General features: G+C 41.9%; 1 protein-coding gene across 3 annotated transcripts in view; it reads right to left on the reverse strand.

Moving 5' to 3' along the window:
• angpt1 (angiopoietin 1) overlaps window positions 1-6,892 on the reverse strand; it is a 53,097-nt gene extending 46,205 nt beyond the window's left edge. Inside the window, exon 1 of one of the 3 annotated variants that reach the window (XM_029731473.1) lies at window positions 5,815-6,892. In XM_029731473.1, the coding sequence (XP_029587333.1) occupies window positions 5,815-6,231 (417 nt within the window). In that variant the 5' untranslated portion in view covers window positions 6,232-6,892. The remainder of the gene's footprint in view (window positions 1-5,814) is intronic. The other 2 variants (XM_029731472.1, XM_029731471.1) reach the window with 2 other exon arrangements.
• Between the last annotated feature and the right edge of the window lie 2,815 nt (window positions 6,893-9,707).

Consider the following 9,707-nt stretch of genomic DNA (forward strand, 5'->3'; position numbering starts at 1 on the left):
AAAAAACGGCATAACATTACTGTACGTTCCTTCTATTCCCGCCGCATGCCAGTAAACAGAAATAGAAAGCATAGGCCTACATATCTTTCCTGTGATCGCTGTCCCTGGAAGAAAAACAGCAGTAAAATTTGAAGGTACACATTTATTTAAAGGCAGAGTCTTGTAGAGCCTCGTGGAATTTTACAGGGCTGAAATGAACCAAAACGGGCTCCCCGATGGACAGTTCAGAGAAATATGACAGAAACTTAACAAGCCAGAGAAATTATGACATGAGTTATAGTCTATGTCTTATATAAATAACAGAAAGCAGTGATACACCATTGGGTTCTTTCTAATCGCAGCTGGATTTCAACGATATGTTGTAGTGCACTGTGATAGCAGCATATATTGGACCACTGATTGAACAATCTGTTTTTATAGTGTTGTATAATATTCCACAATGGCTACTATCTTATATTTGGGTCAGAATCACTCACCCATACAGGCTTCGCACTGTATGCTGTACGTTTGGCAATGCTTCCGAGCTATAACTTCTAAAGACAAGCGTAACGACTGAGACTTTAGCAGACACTCTTATCGAGAGGGACTTACAGGAGCAATGATGTTTAACTGCCTTGCTCACGGGCACATCGGCAAATGTTTTACCTAGTCGGCTCAGGGACTTGAACCAGCAGCCCTTCAATTACTGGCCCTACGCTCTTAACCGCAAGGCTACCTGCCACCCAAGGTATGTTAATTCCTAATACAGGCACACCATACTTAACCATTATTCAAAACAAGGTCAAATATCATTGAGAACAGAAGTATCCAAATATCAGTTCCCTGACATACAGTATAGGCCTATGGTAAAGCTATCTATATCACCTGAGTGACATGCTGCAGCACACTCACTCTTATTTATAATACCTGTGGTAATCCCAGGAAGAAAAATGTGTTCCATTGAAGAAATGAATATACTTGGGGCACAAGGAAACCCAAACATAATACAGGACTTTCTCAATTTATTTCACACACATACTGGTGAGTGCAGAGCAGTAAGTAAAATGTCTTCTGAGCGGTGTATAACAAATGACTGGCACTCCTAAGCAAATTCAAAAATAATATTGCAATTAAAGCTAGATAAATCCTGTACAAAGTGCCCACTGGAGGGTAATTCATTGAAATGAATGATGGACGTTTAACCACATGTACACATGATGCCTCAGAGAGACTCAAGAGAAACTGGAGAGACTCTCAAGGCCGTGGGCATTAATTAACTCCCCTATTCATTTTGGTTGCATAACCGTGGCGTAGAGTTAAAAAGACTTTTCTGCCCAATATCAAAAGTTCTAACAGGTTCGAAGCTAACGACCACAATGAAATACTATTTCTGGAAAAAGAGTTTGAAACTAAGTGAGCTGCCATATTGACCGTGACAAACATACTAAATGCCCATTTCCTGAAAAGAACAATAACCATGTCGGCCTCAATGTTCACATCCATGTGGGAATACTGTGACATTGCCGTAATGGACTTCCTTATATATTCCCTTGACATGCTGTAAAGAAAGCTCTGTTCTCTTTTCACCTTCTCTGCTAGTGCAAGTGAGGCAAAGATTCATTTATGGAAGCAGTAGCAGAGTACAACAGCCCCTTCTGCTATTTTCGTGGTCTTGCAAGTTCTGCAAGGGACAGGAAGGAAGCGCTTCTCAGTCTGTGGTGCGTCCACTAGCTCACTGCATCGTCCGATTTGTTAGCTTTGGCCCGCATTATTTGCAAAAAGAAGCTTTGATACAGAGGAAGTCACCCCTAAAATAGCTTAGTCTTTCCTTGGCTCTTAGGCAGGCTGTGTGGCCTTCTGATAGCATTAAGAAATATTCACCCTTTTGATGTATTAACCCCAAGGGGTGAAGGGAAACTAGGAACTACCCATGTTGTGCATCCTGATTACACTAACCAGCATGGTCGTGTTCAGTTTAAAGGCAGAGCAATGGGAATTTCACAGGGAGAGCACTGTGAACACTGATATTGTCTCTCCTCCTTTAACTTCAACAGCTTATTCTGGCAATGCCTCCCTCTGAAGAAACATTGGTTTGAAACCCTTTCTACGCTCTGCACTAAAGTGAAAGTGTGACGATCTATCACTTTCACTCCCGAGGAGCAGGGTTTTTGTTTTGGCTCCTTGAAATGGACCTTGGTCCAAGTTTCAATGACTTGAGTTGTCCTTGAAATATTGAGGAAGTGGAAAGGGGATCTTGAGTGTATCTCTCCTGTAGGTGATTTATATCATTCAAATGTTGAATGCATCTGGAAGTGATCAGGTGAGTGATACGAAACATCTCACCCTAAGTTATTTTAACTTTGATTTCATGTTTTTAAAAAAAGGCAAACTGGATGATCTCTCTTCTACAACTGACCATGCACACTTTCACAAACCAGGCAGTGATGGAATGGAGTGGGGATGATTTAAGTGGCTACTTTCCAGCAACAAATACCCAAAGATCACAGGCAATCTGGTCCAATTCCCCCTTATTTACAGGCCTGCTGGGGAAGTAATCCTTGGACAAACAGAAGCCACCTTTGACTGCGCAGGAATGTTATCAGTGCCTGCTCTTCCCTGGGCCGACCAGACTTCCACGGAGGGGAATGATTGGGACGGCCTAATAATTCCCGAACAGCTGCTTGCTGCATCTACCCCCAACAGTTAAGCGCCCATGCATTGAGGAGTGTGTGGAATCCCTTGTGGATTATTTCATCAGGGGTGGCTGGAGTAGCATTAGGGACAGCTCTCCTCTTGACAAGCAGTCAAGGCTTACGTGATTAAGATAGATAGACTGGCTGGGACACTTAATCTTCTGTTTGATGAAAAATGTTAACTGCATCCTGATGTTCCCGCACCTCCATAATTGGGCTGAATTATCACTGTGTGCTGCCTCTTAAAACGTCTCCTCTAATTGTCATTATGTTGGTGTCAACTGGTTACTGTAACTTCTATTATCAATCAACTTTACTGTTGACACGATTATTGCACATTGTTCTTTCAGAATATTGAAGACATGCTGGATGCAGGATTTTTTTCCTTTGTTGTTTCCCCTCGTCTTTCTCGCTTAAGATGAAAAAATGTCAGAGGTCTGCAGAGAATGCAATTGTGTCGGGGAAGAAACACGATGGTATTAGTGGTGATGGCAGATGCTTTCACACACTACCATTTTTACGTTTGAGGAAAAGTTATTCCAACGGTCTCATTAAGTCTAGAATTCAGTCTAGAATTGCTGCTGTACTGTTTATATAGTACCATCATGGACTGTTGAAGTCTACTGAACAAAAATAAAACCAGTATGATTCAATGTCTGTGTGATTTCATCTCAGACTCCTTTTTACTCAGGGTGACCTTACAGTAGTCCTACACTGTAAAAAAGCCAACTAGCTTAATCAGCCTTATTCCGCGAGTTGATTGGACTTCAAAAGGACAAGAATTTGAGCTATGTACTCAAACTCTTCTCAAAGTTGGTTCAGCTATAAGGCCAAATGTGCCCAAATGTTGAGCAAACTCACAATCCTAATGCAGCTGGTTGACTTACATTGTACATTGAATCAACATTTTTTATTTTTTTCATTTTTACAATGTATAGTCATGGTCCTCATTATGTGATGTAATTTTTCTCCAATAAACAATCTTTTGCATGCCAATAGTTTTTCTTAATCTATATAGGTCATCATTCCCACAACCATTTACAGCCCACAGCTTATCTCACGTCTTAGAGCAGTTTTTACCATGGAAATTCCTCTTCCCAGATACGAGATAAACCGAGTGATGTATAGTGATGTGTGTAGTTTCTGAGCAAAAGCCAACCATTTATTTGGGAATTGATATGTACATACTTCTATGTTTGTGCTTTACTAGTGTGAGATACAACATACAGTAAGAAGGAATAATATCTCTACTACTTTCCTAACTACAAACTCAATCAACAGTTCATTGGAATGAAATGTTGGGTCATTTATAAAGAACGACCATTTCTCACAACCAAAGGAGTGGAAAGAATACATTTCGGAGGTAGATGAAAAGCAGTTATACTGTTGAGAAACTTGCCCCAATAGCTTTTAAGATGGTGCTCCAATTACTAGTGAGCAGAGAGCACAGCATGCTAACGGGTATTGATGATGTTCAGTTAAATGAATACCACAATTCCAGAGTAAACTATCAAATCTATTGTGCATTACGTGCAATTATTTGTTCGCTTTGTGCCAACATTTTACAGACAAAAATAAACGATTGTGTGTTTAAGCAATTCATCATAGATTGGCCGTCCTAATCTCCTTGTAAAGTCACATTATTGTGAAAAGTACAGCAGAGCTGCTTTTCCGAATTTAGAGTTTGTTTATTTGACTCGTATTCATTTCAGAGAGATAGTTTATCTTTTCAGCGATAAGGAGTCTCAAAGCTAAGATTAACAATTCAGTTGCCAAGTGGTATCAGTGATGGCCTCACAATTCATTAATGTCACAGTGAAACCATATTCATGGTCTTAAACACCTGACTGGCTTTACAAGTTGGAGGAAAAGGATTTGACGGAGTCGTATGCACCACAGGCATCTGTCTCTTAAACCCCTGATAGAGAGTACATTTGCTTAGTTCCCTTGCCTACAATTCTTGGCAAGCCTATCGACAAGTACATTTGTTGGTTGATTGTATTCCCAGTTGAATTCAATGAGCACCGCATTGCAAAATCATTATTTCTGTTTCCCGCAAAACTGTACCTTACCCAATTGTAAAGTCACATTAAGTATTAAAACTTGAACTGCCCTTGCTTGTTGAAAATCCAATTTGAAAGTTACCCATGGAAAATATACAGAGCTTTGACATTTATTTAAATAAAGGTTTATACACATTTTTGCAAGGCAAAAGATACAGAACAGAAAATGCAAGATCTATTCCCTTTAACTAGTCTATTCCCAATAATCAGTACGTTTTCACATAAAAAAGTATGTCTTTCATGTTAGTACGTCCTTTACTTAGAAAATATCTGATGATTCTATTAACTTGCTTTCTTTATATTCTAAAGCTAGAGTGTGGACTAATGGAAAGTCCTGGGTAGCAGTACATAGAGGGAGCATTCTTCCGTCACACTCTAGCAGTGGTCCTTATAGGCTTCCTGTCATTAAAGAAACAGCAAACTGGAGAACTCTGGAGGACTGACATATTACGACCACGCATTGGGACGGACGCAGCGTGGAACGTAACTTGACATCTGTGGAACTTGCTCAGGGAGCACAGAGTTTTTCGAAGAAGTACCGAGTACTGATCTTACACAAATAGATCAATGGTTAATATATACAGTTACGTAATGAAACAGCTTTGTGGATGTAAATTGTTTATGGATGTTGGTTATTTGTCGGTATGGAACAGCCGTACAAAGGCTTTTAACTAGATTCCTCATGAGATTTGTTCACAGTTTTACATTTGTCATAATAATCATTCATCAATTCAAGATCCTCTCCAAGATTTTAAACCATGAATACCAGAGTTGTAGAACACAGCTCCAGCCGTAGAGCACACAGATGTATCCCTGACAATACTGTAAGAACTTTCATTAAGACAACCACAAGGAAACTCCAATTGAAAGCCAGAGAACATCATTCTCAAACACACATACATTTAAAGGGGTCACAAAAAAAACATCAGAGCCAGACACAACACAGCCCTTGCATAAACACAGACAGCTTCAATGCATACTCAGAAAGTAAACATAAAAGACCACCTGCACAAGCTTTCAACTATGACTCCAGTCACCGCATTGCATTGCTTATGACAGTGTGACCACTTCTCCCTTACCTTCTGCAGCCACTGAGTGTAGTTTTCCATGACGTGCTCCAGGTGTTGGATCTTCTGGGAAGCGAAGTCCTCTTCCAGTGGTGGAGCGTCTCTCTGCAGCGCATTGGCGCTGTTAAACTGCGTCGCTGCTTTCCCTTGTCGGCACGAATTCCCTCCGCTGCCATCGCCCTCAGGTAGGATAAAAGTGTAGGTGCACTGTCCATGCTGGACTCTGTGGTACCTCCGATTACTGCTGCTACTAATTTCACTACTACTACTACTACTGCTGCTACCCGTGCTGCCACCTGTGCTGCCCTGTCCTGCGCTGCTGGCACTGCCATCTGTCCCTTTTCTATGCTCCCCTCCGCTGCAGCCCACTGCCACCAGTAGGGCTGCCAACGAAAGCAAGTGGTAGGCAAACTTGTTCCACAACATCATTCCAGCCTGGGGGAAAGGTTGAAAAGTAAAGTCCTTTTATCGTTGGCTTCTGGATGACTTTTCTTCTGTTTAGCGGTCAGTCTTGGGCCAGTATTTCCTTTAGTGGATCAGAATGCTGTAAGGATCCCAGTCGATGTAGAACATGTGTCATCCATCCCCGTGCTGGACCTCCTACTGTGAGAAGGTCTGGAGGGCATCTCCGGTGTGCTCACACACACTTACACACACACTCTTGTAATGGGCTGCTGGAGCGCTATGTGTCCGGTCAGAAGTCAGCCAGAAGTCCAGTTGTCCAGGGCTCGCCGCATACACGTGTTGCACCGTGACAGCTTGTGTGTTTATATAGATGGTCCTTGTTTACACTGTATCAATGCAGCATGCACGTGTGCATGTATGTCTACATGTGTTAAATACAAGGGTCAGTGCATACGGATAGTGTCGTCAGACCTCCTCTTGTGTGACTGCTCTGCTCTTCCTCCTCCGTCTCTGCTCTGGTTTCCCTGTGTGACTAAACAACTGGAGCGAGGCTCACTAAAAAACAGCACCAGGCTTCCAGCACACTCTGAGCCTGCCCCTCACAGAGACTGCAGAGGAATGTGTGTTTATGGACAAGTCTCTCTCTCTCTCTCTCGTGTGTGTGTGTGTGTGTGTGTGTGTGTGTGTGTGTGTGTGTGTGTAAGGCAGAGAGGGACCCCAAGCACAGAGGATGTGCTCAGACTGCGAGGATTGGTTTACACGCTCTCTGACCTGAGGCTTGTGTGGTAGCCCTGCCCCTGTACACACTCAGTCTGTTCCCGTCTCCCCTGCGCTACAGTACACAGCAGATGCCACAGGATTCTCACTGTCCACCACTCAACTATATAACACAGGGGTTCACAATGCTGTGTTGTATTTTCATGGTTTTTAGTAAATTGAGTTTTATCCCATTTAGGTGGTAATAGAATTCAATGTTTACATACTTTATCATATTGAGTGAAGTGATATATCATATCTAATGTAATTCTTCTCCTCTCACCAAAAATAGCCACAACATGGTGCGAAACTCTGCGAAAGCTGTCAAAATACCAATCCGGGAGAGCTCTCCGTGTTTTAAGGAAAACAAAACCGAAATCCAAGAGTAGACCGAGGAATGTCTTCATCGGCAGCCAGCGAGGGAAGCCGAGGGAATAGTGTGGTGAAAGGCCCAGGGTCAAAGGTCAAGTCCCTATTATGGACAGTGTCCTGACATCCCTATGATTCAGGGAAGGCTATCAACAGATAGAAATGACCAGGCCCTCATCACTTCACTGTGGTCCAAACCACCCTGATGTGTGTGTGATAAAGTGTGTGTATTCTGTGATAACTGATACAACCTAATGTTGGGCTCACAGTGTGGGAGAAGGAGGGGTGTGTGAGTTAATGCATGGAGGAGACTCAAGATAACAAACCCTGGCTACCCAAGACACAAAGCATGTGCAAACATTTCTGGGAAAACTGGGTACAGTTGATGTACTTCGCTGGTGTCCTAAAACATGGGTGCCTGTTACGAAGTCCAAATGAACCAGAGAGTCCTTGAGTGTATTAAATCAAAACTACTAGCACTGCCATACACATTAGCTTAAATGCCATGCTGTCAAATAAGATATACAATCAAACAGTCCACAGCCCAGGGTTGGGCTCAATTTGAATGGAAGGAAGTCAATTCAGGAAGTAAACTGAAATTCCAATTCAATTATTGAAAAAAGGCCGTCTATTTTCAATGACTTCTCAATAAACTGAAAAGGAGAAACTATATATCTCAAAAGTTACAAAATGTAGGAATTTTCTCAACTCTCAAATCAAATGTATTTGTCACATTTCATAAACAACAGGTGTAGACTAACAGTGAAATGCTTACTTGTCACAGTTCACAAACAACAGGTATAGACTAACAGTGAAATGCTTACTTAATGGCCCTTCCCAACAATGCATAAAGAAAAAAAGAGAAATAATAGAAAAATAATAATATAAGTTATAAATACACAATGAGTAACGATAACTTGGCTATATACACAGGGTATCAGCACCGAGTCAATGTGCAGGGGTACGAGGTGATTGAGGTAGATATGTACATATACAATAGGTAGGGATAAAGTGACTAGGCAACAGGATAGATAATAAACAGCAGCAGCGTATGTGATGACTCAAAAGACATTGCAAAAAGGGTCAATGTATATAGTCCGGGTAGCTATTTGGTTTAACTATTTAACTAATTATTTAGCAGTCTTGTGGCTTGGGAGTAGAAACTGTTCAAGGTCCTGTTGGTTCCAGACTTGGTGGATGAGTACCACTTGCTATGTGGTAGCAGAGAGAACAGTCTATGACTTGGGTGACAATTTTTAGGGCCTTTCTCTGACACCGCCTGTCGTCTAGGTCCTGCATGGCAGGGAGCTCAGCCCCAGTGATGTACTAAGCTGTAAGCAATACCCTCTGTAGCACCTTGGGGTCAGATGCAAAGCAATTGCCATACCAAGCAGTGATGTAGCCAGTTAAGATGCTCTCAATGTTGCAGCTGTAGAACTTTTTGAGGATCTGAGGGCCCATGCTGACTCTTTTCAGCCTTCTGAGGGGGAAGAGGCATTGTTGTGCCCTCTTCACGACTGTGATGGTGTGTGGGGACCATGATAATTCCTTAGTGATGTGGACACCGAGGAACTTGAAGATCTCAACCCTCTCCACTACAGCCCTGTCAATGTGGATGGGGGCGTGCTCAGCCCTCCGTATCCTGTACTCCACGATCAGCTCCTTTGTCTTGCTGACATTGAGGGAGAGGTTGTTGTCCTGGTGCCACACTGCCAGGTCACTGACCTCTTCCCTATAGGCTGTCTCATCGTCGTTGGTGATCTGGTCAACCACCGTCGTGTCATCAGCTAACTTAAAGGTGCTACACAGAATTTTTGGGACATTTTGCATTGTCAGAAAGTGTACATAATATATCTGCCAGTAATAGTGGAATGATAATGTTTCATAGTATTACTTACCCAGCAGTGTTGGGATTGGTTGTGATATTTGCCCAATGGTTTCTCCCACCGGATAGTCATCTGTTGTCAAAATGGGAAAGCTGATCTGACTTTGTTTTGGTCCACCACCTTAAGACAATGGTTTTGGTCCAGCAGCTTCAAACAGCTGTAGAAATAAAACGTTTTGTTATTGAATATATATTTACAACGATTTAGATGGTACAATGATTCTCTACAATATTCAGTGCTTCTTTTCTCACATAAACTGAAGTTGAGCAAACCGTGTCGAATTTTTGCATCCAGGAAATTACACAGCAATTTCCACTAGATAACATAGCCACAGATGCCACTCCGGCAGGAGAAATCAGTGGGTCAATAAGTAGCAATACTGTAATAATATGAAACAATATCATTCCACTATTACAGCAGATATATTATAGACATTTTCTGAAATTACGATGTGCAAAAATATAAATAAATCCTGTGTAGCAACTTTAA

This window comes from Salmo trutta, chromosome 34, assembly GCF_901001165.1.
Source record: "Salmo trutta chromosome 34, fSalTru1.1, whole genome shotgun sequence".
Lineage (NCBI taxonomy): Eukaryota > Metazoa > Chordata > Actinopteri > Salmoniformes > Salmonidae > Salmo > Salmo trutta.